The following is a 21,102-nucleotide window of genomic DNA, read 5'->3' as shown; positions in this document are numbered from 1 at the left end:
CCTCTAAGCTGCACACTATCTTGACTTGGAAATATATTGCTGCTCTTTCAGTGTCACTGGGTCAAAATCCTGAGACTCCATTCCTAACAGTGCTGAATATGTCCCTATATTCCAAGGACTGTAGCATTTCAAGAAGATACTTTGCCATGACCTTCTGCAGGGCAATTAGGAATAGACAACAAATACTGGTTCAGCCAATGACACCCGCATCCCATGAATGAATAAAATAAGCTTAAAAACTTGTTGCATGATAGACTTGTACCATTTCTGAGGAAGGGTCACTTAATCCAAAACATTAATCCTGATTTCTCTCCACAGATCCTGACAGACCTGCTGAGCTTTTCCAGCAATTTCTGTTTTTGTTTCTGATTTACAGCATTTGCAGTTCTTTCGGGTTTTAGACCTGTACAGTTGTTGTGTGATAAATTTTGTACAGATCACAACTGAATTGTTTTATTTTAAATAAAAAATTCTCTGGTCTTAATTTATTGGCGACATCACCTGTACCAATATGAACGTCTACACATATAACTTTTTTTGGGCATGTGTGGCTTTAGCTGATGAAAGATCTTTGGGACAGTCACTGTCAACCCAGGGTTTGTTTGGAGGTGGGGGTGTGTGGTTTGAAGAGGCAGAATATTGTAGACTTTTTCCAGGTTGTTCACAAAATGAGATATGCAGGGAAGTAAGTCTCACACCAAGGATAGTGTTTTGGACTAGGCCAGACCACTCAAAACATTCTTAAGCAGGCAGCCCAGATTATAACTTTGCAATTTGTTTTGCTATGTGTACAGTGAAAATTACCCAGATTAAGTTAGCGAGGTTGACTACCACGTTTAAAACAGACAAAAACTTTATTCACAAAATTACACAATGAAACACAAAGAACAGAATAAATAACCCTTACAGAACTCAGTCTATCCAAACTAGACTTAAGTATGCTGTTCTGAATATACACGACAGTCCCAATAACCAAACCCCATTTAAAACACAGTACAAAAAAGGGTCAGATGCTAACAGGTTGAAATTAGAAGGGCAGAAGAGAAAGTTTCCACACGGCTCACTGTTGAACTCCCAACCAGTTCTGTACTGAACTAAACTCAACTAGAGAGCTGACCATTCCCCTTTCATTCTACAGGTCACTTCCAAAACATGACCACTTTGGCCTGAAGTCTCATCTGTTTACATATAAACAAAAGGCCTATCAAAATCCTTTTCATCTCTGTACCAAACCAGTCTGATCAGAACCCGGCCTGGTTTAATACCCCTCTGAAAAACATCAAGGACAGAATATCCTAAAAGGACTAGCTTTGTGACAACATACAGGCTCTTTGAGCTGGAATGCATCACCACCCATCCACTCAGGCAAGAAGGAACATGACAGATGCCTAAAGATGCCCTCGTGAAAATGGGATACGATGTCAACTCATTTATCGCCGGTTCCAACATGCCATAGCGAAAAACTGCAACAACTTCAGAAAACAGAGACAGGACACATTGCCCTTTGTTGTCCAGAACTTCTTCAGAGCTGAGAAATTATACCATGTTCTTCGTAGCCTTCACCATATCATCGATGACAATGAGCTTCTTCCCAAGGTCATCCCAATGCTTCCACTTCTCACCTTCAAACAACCGTCAGACCTTAAACAAACTATTTTTCACAGCAAACTACCCAGCCCGAGGGACAACATTGACCATAAAACCAGACAACCCTGCCAAGATATACCATATCAAGAGTAGGAGTGGCACAGTGTATCCATCTGGGACACGGCAAGTCAGTGCGTCAGTCCCAAAGTCTACCCCCAGCCCACCATCTTCACCATCCATCAACCCCCTCACTACCCCATCACTATCCCCCACCCCCCAGCCCCTCATGAAACAGTGTGTCCAGCTTGGACACGGCAGGTCAGTGAGTCAGTCTCAAAGTGTAACTTCACCCTCACTAACCCTTAACCCCTTCCGCCTCCCTTCATGAATCAGTGTGACCATTTGGGAGGTGGCAGATCAGTGAGTGAGTCCCAAAATGTACCCCCTCCCAGGGCAAAGCAAAACTCCAACCTTTACCCTTACTGGGAGAAATCCAACTCTGTGTGGTATTGGGAGCAACTAGAGCAGGAGCTAGGGCTGGTCTTTGAGACCAGTGCGGAGTTCGGAAACATTCAGGACTCGCTGAATTAATTGAACAGCAGTGATCTGATGGATTGCATCCTACATGTTTTTATTTGTGTATGTTTCTCCTGAGTTTGACATCACTTTTGGATTCTGGTTCACCGATTAGACTTGCTGTACCACTTTTGTTTAACTGCTGCTTTTGGCTAGTACAGTTGCAACACTTAAAAGGCATCTGGATGGGTATATGAATAGGAAGGGTTTGGAGGGATATGGGATGGGTGCTGGCAGGTGGGACTAGATTGGGGGGTTAGGATATCTGGTCGGCATGGACGGGTTGGACTGAAGGGTCTGTTTCCATGTTGTACATCTCTATGACTCTATGACATGGATACTGCCATCATATGGGGGAATACCACCCACCAAGTGCATGGTACACAGTCCTGTGACTTGGTTGTCTACCTCATATGGTGCAGGCAAGGATGTCCCAAGGCATGGTATGTCGGTGAGACTATGCAGAATGTACAAACAGACAGGAATGTTCCTTCCCAGTTGGGGAACACTTCAGCAGTCATGGACATTCAGTCCCTGATCTTTGGGTAAAGGTCCTCCAGCCTTCGAGATTCACAACAATGTAGAACCACCAAGCAGAAACTGATAGCCAAGTTCTGTACCTATAAAAATGGTCTCAACTGTGATCTCTGTTCATGTCGTGCTACCTGTAACCTTACCATATTGTTCTGTATCTGTAAAATCTGCCCTACTGTCCTGTTTTGACACAATCCCCTTAATCACTTGTTATGATCTCTCTGTACAGTTTTGGATTACTTGTTGCTTTGGCATGTGACTATTATCACGTTAGTCCAGTCATGTGGGTTGTGTCCAGCTCGGCCTTATTTTTAATTTGTTGTAATTATCTCTCTGCATCAATTAATCAAATGATAGGTTGTTCCTTCACTTGTAATTCAGTTGTTGAGACTTTACTCACACCATCTGACAGTTTTGATCACCTGCAGGGAGTTATTATCCAACCTGTGGACACTCCACTCACCCCATTCGTATGGTCTTTTGATCTCTCTGCTATAAATTCTGTGCCGATGTGCTCTCTACACTTCACCTGACTAAGGGGCAGTATTTGGAAAGCTTGATATTTCAAAGTGAAGGTATTTGACTAAAACCTGGTGTCATGTGAATTCTGACCTTGTCCACCCCAGTCCAACACCGGCACCTCCACATCAGGGTCACCACCCATTGTGATGACAATTTAATTTGATTTCAGTAAGTTCCTTTTAAAAGTTTCCCTTAATTTGATTTAGCAACAATGCCTCAGCGGTAAAACTATTATTTGTTTCTTTGTTAAATGTATAGAGAGACTCTACAATGGCCAGGATCATTGTTAGCTGTTAAAAAAAAAGCCTATTGTCTGAAATGCATTAATAAGACAGTTTACATACAGCACATTCGTATTCTGTGTATAGTTTCACTTCCTGACTTAGACTATGGACTCGTAGTTAAGAATTCATTTGCAAAAGAATCCTTTCCCGAGAAATGTTCGAGAGCTACATCTTCAGAATGAGGACAGGGTTATTAATATGTAACACCTTCGGAAACCTAGCAACTGGAACGCGGTAACAAATGGCAACAGTGTGCCCGGATGTTACACAATGACTTGTATAAGGCTGGGATGCCGAAACAAGTATCATCTTAGAGTATACAGCACAGCTTTATGGAACACATTAAAATTCTACGAAACTCAGGAAGTTCGTTCAGTCACAGCAAACTTACAGTTCGGCTAGATAAAGTAACCCTGAGCAAAATGTTCAGCAAAAGAACAACTTGGGAAAGAGTTGAGACCCAGCTTGACTGAAGGTTGCAGACTGTGACGGCAGGTCTGTCAGAAAGACGCACAGGTACTGCTTTGTGTGATGAAACAACCACGGCGGCTGTCCCTCAGGAGATCTTCACGTATTCGTGACCTAATAAAAGTTGAAGGGTTTCTTATTCAGGCGCTGAGTTTTGTTCGAAGAATTCAGCTGTGACCAAAAATGGAAGAGGAGGTATGAAATCAAGCATGCTCGATTTTCTTTTCTGTGTCTAATTTTGTTCATGTATTGGGTTTTCATTTTTAGTGAGTGATATATAACCTTGTGCTTTCTAATAACGAATTCAGAAGATAATAGCAGCTACTTAAATTATTGCCTCAGTGCACGTGGTGTAACTTATTGTATATCCGGCTCAACGTATGAAGTGCATCACGGTGGGTTCTTCAGATACAGTGATAGTTTGCCTACCGCTAGGACAGGAATTTTGGGTTCAAGTCCCAAAGATGCGACACAACTTGTCTGAAATTATCTATTAAAATACATCACTGAAGAATTTCTTCAGAGCTGCCTTGGAAAGGTTGCCCGAAGCGGGAAAAAAATTACAAATGGAATTTACCAGGCGTCTTCCTGTAAAATACGCTCAGTATTCTAAATCTGAATTTGTTAGCTAGTCATATTTCGTATCTGATTCCATGCCCTAATCCTTACTAATAATGTATCTAGAATGTTGATTTATCTATTCTTTTAAAGAAAATAGTTTAAAAACAAGTTTGAATAGTCCCTGATATGGTACTGTAAAACAATCAAAAGGTTAACAGAAACTTGACAAATTGCAAATGAAACTTATCAATATTAAAACGTTTTATGGGCGGGGGGGGGGGGGGGGAAGGGAGATGGTGATGCAAGTGAGCAGTGCTCAACTCTCATAGAAGGCTTGCACCATGTCCAACCACCCTGTGGCCCAACACTTCAACTCCCCCTCCCACTCCACCAAGGATATGCAGGTCTTTGGACTCCTCCATCGCCAGACCACAACAACACGACGGTTGGAGGAAGAGCGCCTCATCTTCCGCCTAGGAACCCTCCAACCACAAGGGATGAACTCGGATTTCACCAGTTTCCTCATTTCCCCTCCCCCCACCTTGTCTCAGTCAAATCCATCGAATTCAGCACCGCCTTCCTAACCTGCAATCTTCTTCCTGACCTCTCCGCCCCCACCCCAGTCTGACCTATCACCCTCACCTTGACCTCTTTCCACCTATCACATTTCCGACGCCCCTCCCCCAAGTCCCTCCTCCCTACCTTTTATCTTAGCCTGCTGGACAAACTTTCCTCATTCCTGAAGAAGCGCTTATGCCCGAAACGTCGATTCTCCTGTTCCCGGGATGCTGCCTGACCTGCTGCGCTTTTCTAGCAACACATTTTCAGCTCTTGCACCATGTCAGCAAAGTCTGCCCATGCCTCTCCATGGCATTTCAAATTTAGGCATAACCATGGAAATGGGATACACCGTTGTGTACTACCAGGTGATCTGTACCTGTACAGGCCCAGTTACAGGAACTTAGTACCTTAGTATAGGAATTTGTGGGTGGCACAATGGCTCAGTGGTTAGCATGGCTGCCTCACAGTGCCAGGGACCTGGGTTGATTCCACCCTCAGGCGGCTGTCTGTGTGGAGTTTGCATATTCTCCCTCTGTCTGCGTGGGTTTCCTCCCACAGACCAAAGACATAGGGGGTTGGTCATGCTAAATTGCCCACAGTGTCGAGGTATGTGCTAGCTAGGTAGATTTGCCATTGGAATGCAAGGTAACAGGGATAGGGTAGTGGGATGGGTCTGGGTGGGATGCTCTTCAGAGGGGCAGCGTGGCCCTGATGCTTCCACACTGCAGGAATTCTATGATTGTCGTAACACACAAATAGCTTGGTTAGAAGCAGCCAACATGTCAATGTGAGAAGGATTGAAGCTGAGATCAGTAATGTCAAGCAGGTTTGCAAAGGGACGACACACAACTCCCTTCTCTGTTGCTCCACCACATTACCTGGAACTCCAGCCCATCCATTGGGGTGGCACGGTAGCTCAGTGGTTAGCACTGCTGCCTCACAGATCCAGGCACATGGATTTGATTCCAGCCTTCGATGACTATCTGTGTGGAGTTTGCACATTTTCTCTGTGTCTGCAGGGGTTTCCTCTGGGTGCTCTGGTATCCTCCCACAATCCATACATGTGCAGGTTGGCCACGCTAAATTGCCCATAGTGTTCAGGGATGTGTAGGTTAGGTGCATTAGTCAGGGGTAAATATAGGATAATCGGGTAGAGGAATGGGCCTGGTTGGTTTACCCTTCGGAGAGTCCGTGTGGACTTGTTGGGCCGAGGGGTCTTGTTCCAGACTGCAGGGATTCTCCAAAAAAAACCCTCTATTGCTCTGCATCACTTTCGGGAAGCAGTCCTTCACTGAAGCACCATGTTCAAATGCAACAAGATCTGGATAATATCAAGGCTTGGGATGAACAAGGGAAGACAGAAGGGATTAATTTATGTTTGACACAACATCATGGGCCAAAGGGCCCATTTCTGTGCTGTACTGTTCTATGTTCTGTGTACTACTAACTTCTCGAAGCATTTCATAATGATGGATATGAGAGTCACTGGGCGGTAGTCATTGCCTGATTTTTCTTTACTAATGATATCCGCAACAAACTACCCTTTTATATAAAGACATTTTTTTTCCCTGCCTCACACTTCATTCCTTTTGCACTGAATTTGTCCCTCTCCTGGGAACTGTCTGTAACAGAACCAGATTGTTTAAAATTTGGATGTCACATTTGACTCCAGGATATGCTCCCAGCCACATGTCCACACCATCACCATCAGCACTTCCTCCGCATTCTCCCGATCAACTTCTAACTATCTACTCAATCTGGGCTGCTCCTTTCCTGCCTTATCTCATTTGTTGTTGAAACCCTCCATGTTTTTGTTGCTTTCAGAGTTAGCACTCCTGGCCAGCCTCCCACATTCTACCCTCTATAAAATTGACATCGACTTTATGAGAAGGCACTAGGGCTATTGAACATAAGAAGCATCTTCATGAGGCAGGACACACGGAGTTCAGGGTTGCAACCCCCTCCCTAATGGCATTCCTCTGCTGCTGGAATCAAGTCATGTTTACCTGTCAAACTGGCATTTACTGCCGTATATTGGCTACCGTTTAAGTGATTTTTTGCATTCTTGTTTTCAAATCCCACTAAGGTCTCCCACCTCCCTAACTATTTAATCTCCTCCCAGCCCCATAACTCTCCAGTATATTTGTTTTCCTGCAAGCCTTGCCTCATGAACACCCCTAATTTTATCACTGTCATGAGCAGCTATACCTTCAGCTGCCAAGACCCTAAGTACTGGAATTTAAAAGAAAATTCATTCTTGGAATGAGGGTGTTGCTGGCTTGCCCAATATTTGTTGTCCATCTTTAATTGGACTTGACAATTTGATAGTGAGGTGCCTTCTTTAAATGCTGCAGTCCATTTGGCATAGGCACATCTACAATGCCATTAGGGAGGGGGTTGCAACCCTGAACTCCGTATGTCCTGCCTCATGAAGATGCTTCTTATGTTCAATAGCCCTAGTGCCTTCTCATAAAGTCGATGTCAATTTTTGTTTTATAACATTCCTTTCGAGCCAGTTCTGTACCCAAATGGCTAGTTCTCCCTATATTCCGTGAGATCTGACCTTGCTAACCAGTCTCCCATGAGGAACCTTGTCAAATGCCTCACTGAAGTCCAGACAGATCATGTCCACCAATCTGCCCCTATCAATCTTCTTTACTTTTTCAAAATACTCAATCAATTATGAAGGAATTTGTTCTCAAGAGGGCGGTGAATTTGTTGAATTATTTGCCACAGAGGGCTCTTCGTGCTAGTCATTAGGTATATTCATTACTAAGATTGACATTTTTATTCACTCAGGAGATCACAGTTTATGGGGCAAGGCAGAAAAGTGGAGTTGAAGATTAACAGATTTCATTGAGTGACAGAGCAGACTTGATGGGTTAAATGACGTACTTCTGCTCCTATATCTAACAGTCTAATATTGCAGCCTCTTTCACTTTATATCCATTTAACATTTATTACATCCAAGCCCATAATTCACGTACTGCTCAATTATTTAAAGAAACTGATATCTGAGAATGATAACAAGGCAATGTGGACTCAAATAGCAATGGAGTGAGGCTAAAGTGATTAAAAGTAGTCATTTCAACCTCCTTATGGGAGCACGAGGCAGCGTGCCCTTCCACTGACACCCTCCTTCGACTGACTGAACTGGTCCTCACTCTGAACAACTTCTCTTTCCAATCCTCCCACTTCCTCCAAACCAAAGGAGTAGCCATGGGCACCCACATGGGCCCCAGCTATGCCTGCCTCTTCGTAGGATATGTGGAACAGTCCATCTTCTGCAGCTACACTGGCACCACCCCCCCAACTTTTCCTCCGCTACATCGATGACTGTATAGGCGCTGCCTCGTGCTCCCATGAGGAGGTTGAACAGTTCATCCACTTAACTAACACCTTTCACCCAGACCGTCTCAGACTCCTCCCTCCCCTTCCTAGACCTCTCCATTTCTATCTCGGGCAACGGAATCAACACGGACATTTACTATAAACCGACCGACTCCCACAGCTACCTATACTACACCTCCCCCCACCCTACCCCCTGTAAAAACACCATCCCATATTCCCAATTCCTTCGTCTCCACTGCATCTGCTCCCAGGAGGACCAGTTCCAATACCGAACAACCCAGATGGCCTCTTTCTTCAAAGACCGCAATTTCCCCCCAGACCGGGTCGACGATGCTCTCCACTGCATCTCCTCCACTTCCCACTCCTCCGCCCTTGAGCCCCACCCCTCCAATCGCCACCAGGACAGAACCCCACTGGTCCTCACCTACCACCCCACCAACCTCCATATACATCGTATCATCCGTTGTCATTTCCGCCACCTCCAAGCGGACCCCACCACCAAGGATATATTTCCCTCCCCTCCCCTATCAGTGTTCCGAAAAGACTACTCCCTCCGTGACTCTCTTGTCAGGTCCACACCCCCCAAAAACCCAACCTCCACTCCCAGCACCTTCCCCTGCAACCGCAAGAAATGCAAAACTTGCGCACCACACCTCCCCCCTTACTTCCCTCCAAGGCCCCAAGGGATCCTTCCATATCCGCCACAAATTCACCTCCACCTCTACACACATCGTTTACTGCATCCGCTGCACCTGATGTGGCCTCCTCTATATTGGGGAGACAGGCCGCCTACTTGCGGAATGTTTCAGAGAACACCTCTGGGACACCTGAACCAACCAACCCAACCACCCCGTGGCTCAACACTTCAACTCCCCCTCCCACTCCACCAGGGACATGCAGGTCCTTGGACTCCTCCATCGCTAGACCATAGCAACACGATGGCTGGAGGAAGAGCACCTCATCTTCCGCCTAGGAACCCTCCAACCACAAGGGATGAACTCCGATTTCTCCACTTTCCTCATTTCCCCTCCCCCCACCTTGTCTCAGTCCCAACTCTCGAACTCAGCACCATCTTTCTAACCTCAAATCTTCTTCCTGACCTCTCCGCCCCCACCACCACTCCGGCCTATCACCCTCACCTTAACCTCCTTCCACCTATCGCATTTCCAATGCCCCTCCCCCAAGTCCCTCCTCCCTACCTTTTATCTTAGCCTGCTTGGCACACTTTCCTCATTCCTGAAGAAGGGCTCATGCCCGAAACGTCAATTCTCCTGCTCCTGGGATGCTGCCTGACCTGCTGCGCTTTTCCAGCAACACATTTTTAGCTATGCTTTTATTAAGACAATCATGAGCTACAAAGAATTACTAAAGTGTAATTCAGTGGGATTAAGCTTGTATAGCAAGAACTATTGACTTGATGAGATAGAAGACATTTAATATTTTGAAGAAATGGTGAAATTACAATTCTTTAGGACAGAATGTCTCATTGTTGGGATTTCCAAATGCATGTAACATTTAAAGTTAGATGTTGTTCAAATCTTCTGCCCTCCAGCTGGTGAAGGCAGATTTCTACGCTAAGCTCTTGCATGTTTCCAGAAACTGTGGTATTTTTGGTTCCTCGTCAATTACCCTTGCATTTCCATTGAACTTGTGAATGGGATTTTATGTTTGATGACATTACCAGGAAACTGCAAAAGTGAAATGCTGACAAATGTTAGAACACTTTAAATCCAACACTGCTGATCACGTTGTGGAAATGCCGATATAAGTTGACTTTCCAAACTAGAAGTGAGTTTGTAATTGATTTGCTTTCATCGTCAGAGTGTGAATGTACACAAACATTCTGGATGGAGTAGGTGAAAGTTGGCATTGCAACCAGTATTCATACTCAGTAACATCTGTGAGAATTATGATTTAAAAGGGTTTGCATACCTCATTTGGTAAGCTGTGTATACCTGCATGATAGAATTCCTGTCATCACACATCAGCTGTGTATGGAGTGAGTGGAGATCCTTCCTCATCAGGAATAGCCCAGGACCTCTGTGTACTTGTGCTGCTTTTTGACATCTCGCCAATTGACACATGGGACATTAGTAGGTAAAAACAATGACTGCAGATGGTGGAAACCAGATTCTGGATCAGTGGTACTAGAAGAACACAGCAGTTCAGGCAGCATCCAAGGAGCAACGAAATCGACGGTACGGGCAAAAGCCCTTCATCAGGAATAAAGGCAGAGAGCCTGAAGCATGGAGAGATAAGCTAGAGGAGGGTGGGGGTGGGGAGAAAGTAGCATAGAGTACAATAGGTGAGTGGGGGAGGGGATGAAGGTGATAGGTCAGGGAGGAGAGGGTGGAGTGGATAGGTGGAAAAGGAGATAGGCAGGTAGAACAAGTCCGGACAAGTCATGGGGACAGTGCGGGCTGGAAGTTTGGAACTAGGGTGAGGTGGGGGAAGGGGAAATGAGGAAACTGTTGAAGTCCACGTTGATGCCCTGGGGTTGAAGTGTTCCGAGGCGGAAGATGAAGTGTTCTTCCTCCAGGCATCTGGTGGTGAGGGAGCGGCGGTGAAGGAGGCCCAGGACCTCCATGTCCTCGGCAGAGTGGGAGGGGGAGTTGAAATATTGGGCCACGGGGCGATGTCGTTGATTGGTGCGGGTGTCCCGGAGATGTTCCCTAAAGCGCTCTGCTAGGAGGCGTCCAGTCTCCCCAATGTAGAGGAGACCGCATTGGGAGCAACGGATACAATAAATGATATTAGTGGATGTGCAGGTAAAACTTTGATGGATGTGGAAGGCTCCTTTAGGGCCTTGGATAGAGGTGAGGGAGGAGGTGTAGGCGCAGGTTTTACAGTTCCTGCGGTGGCAGGGGAAGGTGCCAGGATGGGAGGGTGGGTTGTAGGGGGCGCGTGGACCTGACCAGGTAGTCACAGAGGGAACGGTCTTTGCGAAAGGTGGAAAGGAGTGGGGAGGGAAATATATCCTTGGTGGTGGGGTCTGTTTGGAGGTGGCGAAAATGTCGGCGGATGATTTGGTTTATGCGAAGGTTGGTAGGGTGGAAGGTCAGCACCAGGGGCGTTCTGTCCTTGTTACGGTTGGAGGGGTGAGGTCTGAGGGCGGAGGTGCGGGATGTAGACGAGATGCGTTGGAGGGCATCTTTAACCACGTGGGAAGGGAAATTGCGGTCTTTAAAGAAGGAGGCCATCTGGTGTGTTCTGTGATGGAACTGGTCCTCCTGGGAGCAGATCCGGCGGAGGCGGAGGAATTGGGAATACGGGATGGCATTTTTGCAAGAGGTAGGGTGGGAAGAGGTGTAATCCAGGTAGCTGTGGGAGTCGGTGGGTTTGTAAAAAATGTCAGTGTCAAGTCGGTCGTCATTAATGGAGATGAAGAGGTCCAGGAAGGGGAGGGAGGTGTCAGAGATGGTCCAGGTAAACTTAAGGTCAGGCTGGAATGTGTTGGTGAAGTTGATGAATTGCTCAACCTCCTCGCGGGAGCACGAGATGGCGCCAATGCAGTCATCAATGTAGCGGAGGAAGAGGTGGGGAGTGGTACCGGTGTAATTACGGAAGATCAACTGCTCTACATAGCCAACAAAGAGACAGGCATAGCTGCGGCCCATACGTGTGCCCATGGCTACCCCTTTGGACTGGAGGAAGTGGGAGGATTCGAAGGAGAAATTGTTAAGGGTGAGGACCAGCTCGGCCAAACGAATGAGAGTGTCAGTGGAAGGGTACTGTTGGGGACATCTGGAGAGGAGACAATGGAGGGCTTGGAGGCCCTGGTCATGGCGGATGGAGGTGTAGAGGGATTGGATATCCATGGTGATGAGGCATTGGGGGCCGGGGAAACGGAAGTCTTGGAGGAGGCGGAGGGCGTGTGTGGTGTCTCGAACGTATGTGGGGAGTTCCTGGACTAGGGGGGATAGGACAGTGTGGAAGTAGGTAGAGATGAGTTCATTGGGGCAGGAGCATGCTGAGACAATGGGTCGGCCAGGGTGGTCAGGCTTATGGATCTTGGGAAGGAGGTAGAACCGGGCAGTGCGGGGCTCCCGGACTATGAGGTTGGAAGCTGTGGGTGGGAGATCTCCTGAGGTGATGAGGTTCTGTAGGGTCTGGGAGATGATGGTTTGGTGATGGGGGGTGGGGTCATGGTCGAGGGGGCAGTAGGAAGAAGTGTCCTCGAGTTGACGTTTGGCTTCAGTGGTGTAGAGGTCAGTGCGCCAGACTACCACTGCACCCCCTCTATCCGCTAGCTTGATGGTGAGGTTGGGATTGGAGCAGAGGGATTGGAGGGCTGCGCGTTGTGAGGGTGAAAGGTTGGAGTGGGGTAGGGGCCCCCCTACCCCCACCCTCCCATCCTGGCACCTTCCCCTGCCACTGCAGGAACTGTAAAACCTGCGCCCACACCTCCTCCCTCACCTCTATCCAAGGCCCTAAAGGAGCCTTCCACATCCATCAAAGTTTTACCTGCACATCCACTAATATCATTTATTGTATCCGTTGCTCCCAATGCGGTCTCCTCTACATTGGGGAGACTGGACGCCTCCTAGCAGAGCACTTTAGGGAACATCTCCGGGACACCCGCACCAATCAACCACACCGCCCCGTGGCCCAATATTTCAACTCCCCCTCCCACTCTGCCGAGGACATGGAGGTCCTGGGCCTCCTTCACCGCCGCTCCCTCACCACCAGATGCCTGGAGGAAGAACGCTTCATCTTCCGCCTCGGAACACTTCAACCCCAGGGCATCAACGTGGACTTCAACAGTTTCCTCATTTCCCCTTCCCCCACCTCACCCTAGTTCCAAACTTCCAGCCCGCACTGTCCCCATGACTTGTCCGGACTTGTCCTACCTGCCTATCTCCTTTTCCACCTATCCACTCCACCTTCTCCTCCCTGACCTATCACCTTCATCCCCTCTCCCACTCACCTATTGTACTCTATGCTACTTTCTCCCCACCCCCACCCTCCTCTAGCTTATCTCTCCACGCTTCAGGCTCTCTGCCTTTATTCCTGATGAAGGGCTTTTGCCCGAAACGTCGATTTCGCTGCTCCTTGGATGCTGCCTGAACTGCTGTGTTCTTCCAGCACCACTAATCCAGAACCATGGGACATTAGTGTCAGTCATTCCATTAAAAAGCTGCCTAGACTTCATATACTGCCTTTATTTAAGTGAGAAATGGCACATCAGGTTATAGTACAACAGGTTTGTTTGAAATCATAAGCTTTTGGACTGCTGTTCCCTTGTCAGTTGGAGTTGAGTTAGCAGTGCATGATACAAGTAGAGCAAAACATTTTGATTCTCAAATGTTGCAGTAGGGTTCAAGAGGTAATTATTTTGTTCTTTTTTCAAAATGGGATGCAGGCGAATGTCAAGGCAATATGCTTCACATTAGTGTGGCAACAAACACTACAACCGGTGAAGCTGGAGAGCATACCCCTTGGTGTCTTCTCATTTTGCCTTCATAATTCTCCTTTCTTACAGAAGTGTCTCTCTCACACACCCTGAATGAACAAATTGTCCTGCAGTGACTTCCCACTTGTCTGTATTAAAAGCAGAAAGTGCTACAGAAACTCAGCAGGTCTGGCAGTATCTATGGAGAGAGAAATAGAGTTAATGTTTCAAGTTCAATGTGACTCTTCTTTGGAACTTCACCTCACTCACTTGTAACTATTAACCCTTGCCACTAACTGCTAACTCATGTTGTTGGCTTTTCTCTTGCATCCGTGACCAGAAACAAAGGAAGCGGGGGAGGCAATCTTCCTCAGCACACACAATCACAATCAATATGTGTACTTTCAGGCACCTGTTCAGAATTTATCAACCCATATGGTTTAGAAGACAAATTAAATCGATCTGCACTCGAGGTGTCACCAATTGTAAATGTACAGAGTGAAGGGCAGGATGATAAACCCTGGAGCTAACTTGCTGATTTTAACTTAAAGACTAAGCCAACTGAAGAAGACTGATGTCAAGGCACCATTAACTGCTTAGTTTATTAGACTTGTCGCATGGAGCCTAAATACAATGTTAGAATACCGAAACGTTCAACATCAGCTGTTGTGGGGTCTTTTCACCTGGCATGAAAACAATGAAGTCAAGCATAGTCAGGTCTATGGATACTACAATGAAACACTCATTTCTGTCACTTCTAGTGATAACTTTGGCAATTTTGATGGAAGATTCAACTGCTCTTACTTTGGCTCTGGGTTCCAATGTCACTCACTTTCAAAGCATTAAGGGGAATATGGAAAGTGGCTTCAAAAGCCATAGAGTCATAGCGATGTACAGCATGGAAACAGACCCTTCAGTCCATCTCATCCATGCCAACCAGATATCCTAACCTAATCTCGTCACATTTGCCAGCTCTTGGCCCATATCCCTCTAAACCCTCCCCATTCATATACCCATCCAGATGCATTTTAAATGTTAAAATTGTACCAGCCTCTGAAGATCTGGACCCCTCCAGAGGGACCCCTTGGTTCGAGATTGATCAAAAGAGTAACTAGGAATACGGTCTGTTTAAAGCATGGTTACCAGTTTACTAAATTAAGGCAGATTTATCCAGCAACACAGAGGTTAAATGCTTCTGTGTTCCGTGGAGAAATGGCGCCAGGCTGCCTTAATTTATTAAACTGGTAACATTGCTTTAAACAGACCGAACTCCGAGTGATTATTTTGACAGATCCCGAGACTGAGAGGCCCTGCAATGGGGTCTAGATTTTCACCTCCACTACTTCCTCTGGCAGCTCATTCCATACACGCACCACCCTCTGTGTGAAAAAGTTGCCCCTTAGGTCCCTTGTATATCCTTCCCCTCTCACCCTAAACCTATGCCTTCTAGTTCTGGACTCCCTCACCCCAGGGAAAATACATTGTTTATTTATCCTATCCATGCCCATCATGATTTTATAAACCTCTATAAGTTCACCCCTCAGCCTCCGATGCTCCAGGGAAAATAGCCCCAGCTTTTTCAGCCTCTCACTATAGCTCAAATCCTCCAACCCTGGCAACATCCTTGTAAATCTTTTCTGAACCCTTTCAAGTTTCACAACATCCTTCCAATAGGAAGGAAACCAGAATTGCATGCAATATTCCAAAAGTGGCTTAACCAATGTCCTGTACAGCCACAACATGACTTGCCAACTCCTGTACTCAAAACTACCCCTTATTTTGGGACCATATTTTGATTCTTGACATATCAGCCAAAAAAACACCTTGCCCTTATCCACCCTGTAACACACTAAGTATTTAAAAAGTTTCAATGATGTTGCCCTCATCCTCTGAAAGTCTATGGAATATAGGACCAGCGTCTTCAATTTCTTCTAATGGGACAGACCTGCCCTCCCATAGATTACTGTGGTGGTCCTCAATATCGTTCCTTAGCTAAGGAGAACAAAACAGTGATTACACTGGTGCAATCACATCAAGGATTTAAACAAATACAGCAGGACATCTTTATTGAAATAAAAAAAACTGAAAGAAATGTGGATGTTGGAAAACAGAAACAGAAATTGCTGGAAAAATTCAGCAGATCTGGCAGCATCTGCGAAAGAAATCAGAGTTAACATTTTGGGTCCAGTGACCCTTCTTCAGACATCTTTACCCTTGGACTCAAATTCCCTTGTGATGAAATCCAACATTGCATTTGCTTCTATTTGCTACACCACCAACATACTAGCTTTTGGCAATTCATAAACAAAGACACTCAGGTCCCCTTTGAACATCAAATAATTTGCCTTTCTGTTTTTCTTTCTAACGAAGTAGATACTTTTACTTCCATCCACATTATATTGTCTCTGAATTGGAATTGCTCCTTTGAAAGGCATTAAAGAAACCAAGTTGCAGTGAAATGAACCATCGCATTGTCAGAGGCATGAAGGTTGTACACACTGAGGTCATGCAAAAGGAAGTTAATGAATGAGAGTAAAATTACCAAATAAAATGTTAGGAAGGAATGAGCATGACTTTCTTCCTATCCTATACTGTGGCTCCTGTGGTGACTCAACAGTCCAGTGCTAGATCTGCAGATCCTGGCTCCACTGGGGAAGGTGTTTGATGGGATGCTGGGGTTAAGAGTTGACAGAATTGAAAGATAAACTGAGATGGGTGTTTGCTGTGAAGGGTTAAATACAATGGAAGAGAGGATATCAAGTTCAAGGTAAGCTACCTAATGCAACAATTTCAGAGGCAATCTTTGGCCTTAGCTATATTTTAAATGGAAGGCTTTAGTAATACATCTGAGGGGCAAACAGATTGCTTACCAAAATGTTCAAGAGCAAAGTTTCAGACATATGAATCAGGGATAGGCAGCAAATGATATCCACATTCCTTTCAAAATAATCAGCTGCTGCATCAAAAATTCTGCAATATCATTTCTTAAAATGAGTTTTCCTAGAGTAGATTTGTTAGTGAAGATTCTTGTTATACTGAGTTGTTCAGAAACAAATAACCCTCTGTTGTTGATTTTAGTCACAGGACGTTCCTATACTTCACAGTAGTTATACAAGAGGGTTGCCTGGGTTACCACCTCTGCCTCCTAACCACTGTAGTGAAGCTTCAGAATTATATAAGGTAAAATAATTTTTGTAGAGAGAAAAGTATAATTTAAATGTCAGGTGTACCACTATAATATTGTAGGTGAAGATCAGTTAAAGTCAATTTGTAGAATATAGTTTGCAAGGGTATTGTGGAAGGTGGTGCTTTTCTGCTTAATTGTCTAAGACATAATCTAACAACAAATTCATGAAAATCACATCAAAAATTCTCATGATGCCTCTGACATACTGATGTCATGAATCATAGAGTCATAGAGATATACAGCACTGAAACAGACCCTTTGGTCCAACTCATCTGTGCTAACCAGATATCCTAAATAAATCTAGTCCCATTTGTCAGCAATTGGCCCATATCCCTCTAAACCCTTTCTATTCATGTACACATCCAGATGTCTTTTAAATGTTGTAATTGTACCAGCCTCCCCCACTTCCTCTGGCAGCTCATTCCATACGTGCCATGCACCACCCTTTGTATGAAAAAGTTGCCCCCAAGTCCCTTTTAAATCTTTCCTCTCTCACCCTAAGCTTATGCCCTCTAATTCTGGACTCCCCCAACTCAGGGAAAAGACCTTGTCTATTTACCCTATCTATGCCCCTCATGATTGTATAAACCTCTACAAGGTCACCCCTCAGCCTCTGACACTCCAGGGAAATCAGCCCCAGCCTATTCAGCCTCTCCCTGTAGCTCAAACCCTCCAACCCTGGCAACATCCTTATAAATCTTTTCTGAAGTCTTTCAAGTTTCACAACATTCTTCCTATAGCAGGGAGACCTGTAGAAACTTCTGTCTGATGCATCAAATGAGGACATGTCCTCTAATCTCCTTGACGGAACAGAGGGATCATAGAAGCATACCATGCGGACATTTGACCCTTCTCCACCATTCAATACAATCATGGTTGATCATCCAGGACACTGTTCCTGCTTTCTCCATGTGATCTATGTTAATCAGAGGTATTTCTTTTAATTTTCTAAGGAAATTCAGCTTCTTGACCTGACAAAGGTATTGATGGTTATTGGGATTAAGCAGGAATCTAGAGATCAGATCTCATTGAATGTTGGAACAGGTTTGAGAGGTAGAATGGCCTGCTTCTAACTTGTTTGTATTTTGTTCATACCAATACTTCTGCTAAAGCTTTTTAAAATATATATATATATATTACCTGGATGTGAAATGTACCTGAACTTAAATTTAATTTGACTAAAAGCAGACTTCTTGGATAAAATTGAACATTGGCTATTTAGAAGGTTGGCTTTAAAGAATATCATGTTGATATGCTGCTGGTAACCTTATCTTTCAAAAGGCCCAAGGGTGATTTTTAACTCCTGGCAAGGTGCAAGGAGGTGGGGCAAATGTAAATTGCACAAGTTGTCCAAGGCTTGAGCCCTGGGTTTGATGTGGTAGCCCATTGCTAGATATGGGCAGAAAATACCAGCTGGCCAATGGATGGCTTAGTATTGCCAGGTAGGTTTTACTTTCATAGAATCATACTTTACTAGTGACGGTTAAACGCTCAGCATGTGTGAAGGGTAGATAGAACTTCCTGGATGCCAGCTGGCCAGGGTCAGATTTTCCAACTTCTTATGGCTGTCAGAGATTCAAACAACAGAAGCCAATGGTCAGAAATGGTATAAAAGTGGCCATTAAGTTGTAGCTCAAGTCATCAGAGCTACAGAGAAAAAGCATAATCTTTGATAATTACAGTCTAATGCAAAAAAATTAACGTTTGGTTTGGGACCTGGTGGAGAAAACTATTAAGGTGTCACTTTTTAACCTATATTACTTACCACTTTCATTTGTTTGTTTTCAATTACCTTGGTTATGTCTTGTACTATTTAAAATAAAGGTTGCTGCTATATATCACTTTTCTGCATCCAGTGTCAGTACCAAGAAACATTTTCTCAATTATAACACAAATGGTATGATGCAGAATAAAGCTCTGTTCCACTCCAAGAATCTGTCTGAATTCTAACCTAAAGAAATCAAAGTTCTAAGACAGTCAACAGCTGGGTCCTGTTCTGTTGGGAATCATTAACATAAATCTGTGTTGCATATCTGTGCAAGTGGAGAAGTGAGTAGCTGTACTTTTGACCAGGAGTATTCACTGAAATATTTTGTCTGAAACACTCCATATTTTCTCTTTTCAGATTCTAACTGAGCTGCTGTGAATTTTCAGCATCCCCTGAGTTATGGCCATGATTTTGAAGGGGAAGGGAAAGAGGGATGGTCAGTCATGGTGAACATCAGCCCCAGAGAAATCAGTGTACCTGGAGAGTCCAGGCAATCTTAGTAACCTTATTTGTTTAACATTTCTTGATGCCAGCCCAAGCCACTTCCTGTGCAATTGTGGGAAGTTGCAGCTATAGGAATTGTACTTCAGTCACTTGGAGTGGGGGGAAGTCTCTGGGTGTAATCAAGAGTGGGGAGACAAGGTTGGGAGGAGTAAAGGGTGCCCTGAGGTTGCCTAGTGATCTGTCGACTCCTCCTCTTCCTTACCCACAAAGAACCTAAAAGTTAAATATTTATCAGTTTCCTTTTGGGACTGTTTGGTGCACATTCCATCTTTTAGCAGGTCTGTTTTTCTTTTGTTAATTCATGGGATTTGAGTGTTGCAGGCTAGGCCAACATTTATTACCTAATTTTCCTTGGGATGTTGATGGTGAGTTGCTTTCTTGAACTGTTGCAGTCCAAGTACTATAGGTAGACCCACAACGCTGTTAGGATTTTGACCCAATGACACTAAAGGAACGGTTTTTATATTTTCAAGTCAGGATGGTGAGCGGCTTGGAAAGGAATTTATTGGTGGTAGTATCTGCTACTGTTGCTCTTCCAGAAGATGCTGGCCACGTGTTTGGAAGGTGCTGTTGAAAGAGCTGTGGTGAATTGCTGCAGTTCATCTTGTGGCTGCTACTGAGCATTCGTGGTGGAGGGAATGAATACTTTTTGGATGTGGTATCAGTCAATTGGGCTGCTTTGTAATGGATGCTGTAAGCTACTTGAGTGTTGTTGGGGTTGTAGTCCTGCAGGTGAGAGGGGATCGAGTTGGCCAACAAAGTCACCACAGCTTCCTCAGTCAGACCTCAGAAGAAAATTGCAGGTCAGGTCCTGGTGGACAGCGGGAGTGTAATCTGTATCTTTAAAGATGGAATGTTGGCATCTTCTAGTGGGAGTCCCACCTGGGAAGATCTAGGTAAGGTGGGAAAGCACAGTGGGGGTGGAGGGGTAAATCTCTTATTGTGTTTTTGACTGCCCCCACCACTGGTTCCTGCCAGCTTGGAGTCAGGGGATGCAATTAAAATCAGGGCCTGTGTTTCAGAACCATTCTATTTCCTGATGTGATAACCATAACACAAGATGATCATGACCGTTGTGCAAAGCAATGGCCACCATTTGTTCGAATATTGAAAAAGCTGGGTCGCAATCAATAGAAGTTAAATTTAATAAAAATTGCTGGATTGTTACTGAATAATTTAATAACTAAGTTATTATTGAAGAGTAATATATTATAATCTGATGTGCTTTCAATCAATTGCTACCAGCAAAAAAACTTACAAATATTATTTGATGGAAAGTTTCCTCTGTTCTTAAAAGTAACCTGATATATTGTTGATTAGTAGTAAGCATTTGAAAACAAAAGGCTTTCGTGCAATTGAAATGAAATCCATCCATTGAAATGTCTGTTATTGCGGTTAAAGATATAAAGATATTCTGACTGCTGGATTTCTGAACTCCAGATATATGTGGTCAACAAAAAAGGGGATTAGAGTTTCAGTGCTTTGAGTCTTCAGAACAATTGAATGAAAAGCTGGAATGAAAATGAAAAACTTTTGGTAAAGTTTTTTGTTACACTGCTGCTGTGAGCTGACTGATGAGAGGAGTATAGATTCAGCATGTTATGTTTACACATTATTTGGAGAAGGACTGGGGTGTACAAAGTTAAAAATCACAGAACACCAGGTTATAGTCCAACAGGTTTAATTGGAAGTGCCACTCCTTCATCAGGTGTGCTTCCAATTAAGCGTGCTTACACATTGGCTGTGTTTGGTGTCACCCAAAACACATTTTAAAAGTAGTCATAAAGGCTAGCAAGCACATAAAATG

At 44.7% G+C, this 21,102-nt stretch overlaps 1 protein-coding gene across 1 annotated transcript in view; it reads left to right on the top strand.

Annotated features, from left to right (window-relative positions):
• Positions 1 to 21,102, top strand: part of dnah3 (dynein axonemal heavy chain 3) — a 208,567-nt gene that overhangs the window by 6,635 nt on the left and 180,830 nt on the right. The window contains exon 2 of the mRNA XM_043712084.2: positions 1,139 to 4,166. Coding sequence (XP_043568019.2) covers positions 4,155 to 4,166 — 12 coding nt within the window. The 5' untranslated portion in view covers positions 1,139 to 4,154. The remainder of the gene's footprint in view (positions 1 to 1,138; positions 4,167 to 21,102) is intronic.

The sequence above is a fragment of the Chiloscyllium plagiosum genome, unplaced genomic scaffold (genome assembly GCF_037043375.1).
Source record: "Chiloscyllium plagiosum isolate Xiang-an unplaced genomic scaffold, Cpla_swu_hap1 HiC_scaffold_20, whole genome shotgun sequence".
NCBI classification, from domain to species: Eukaryota; Metazoa; Chordata; class Chondrichthyes; order Orectolobiformes; family Hemiscylliidae; genus Chiloscyllium; species Chiloscyllium plagiosum.
Note: the sequence above shows the minus strand (reverse complement) of the source record. Positions and strands in the feature narration are given on the sequence as shown.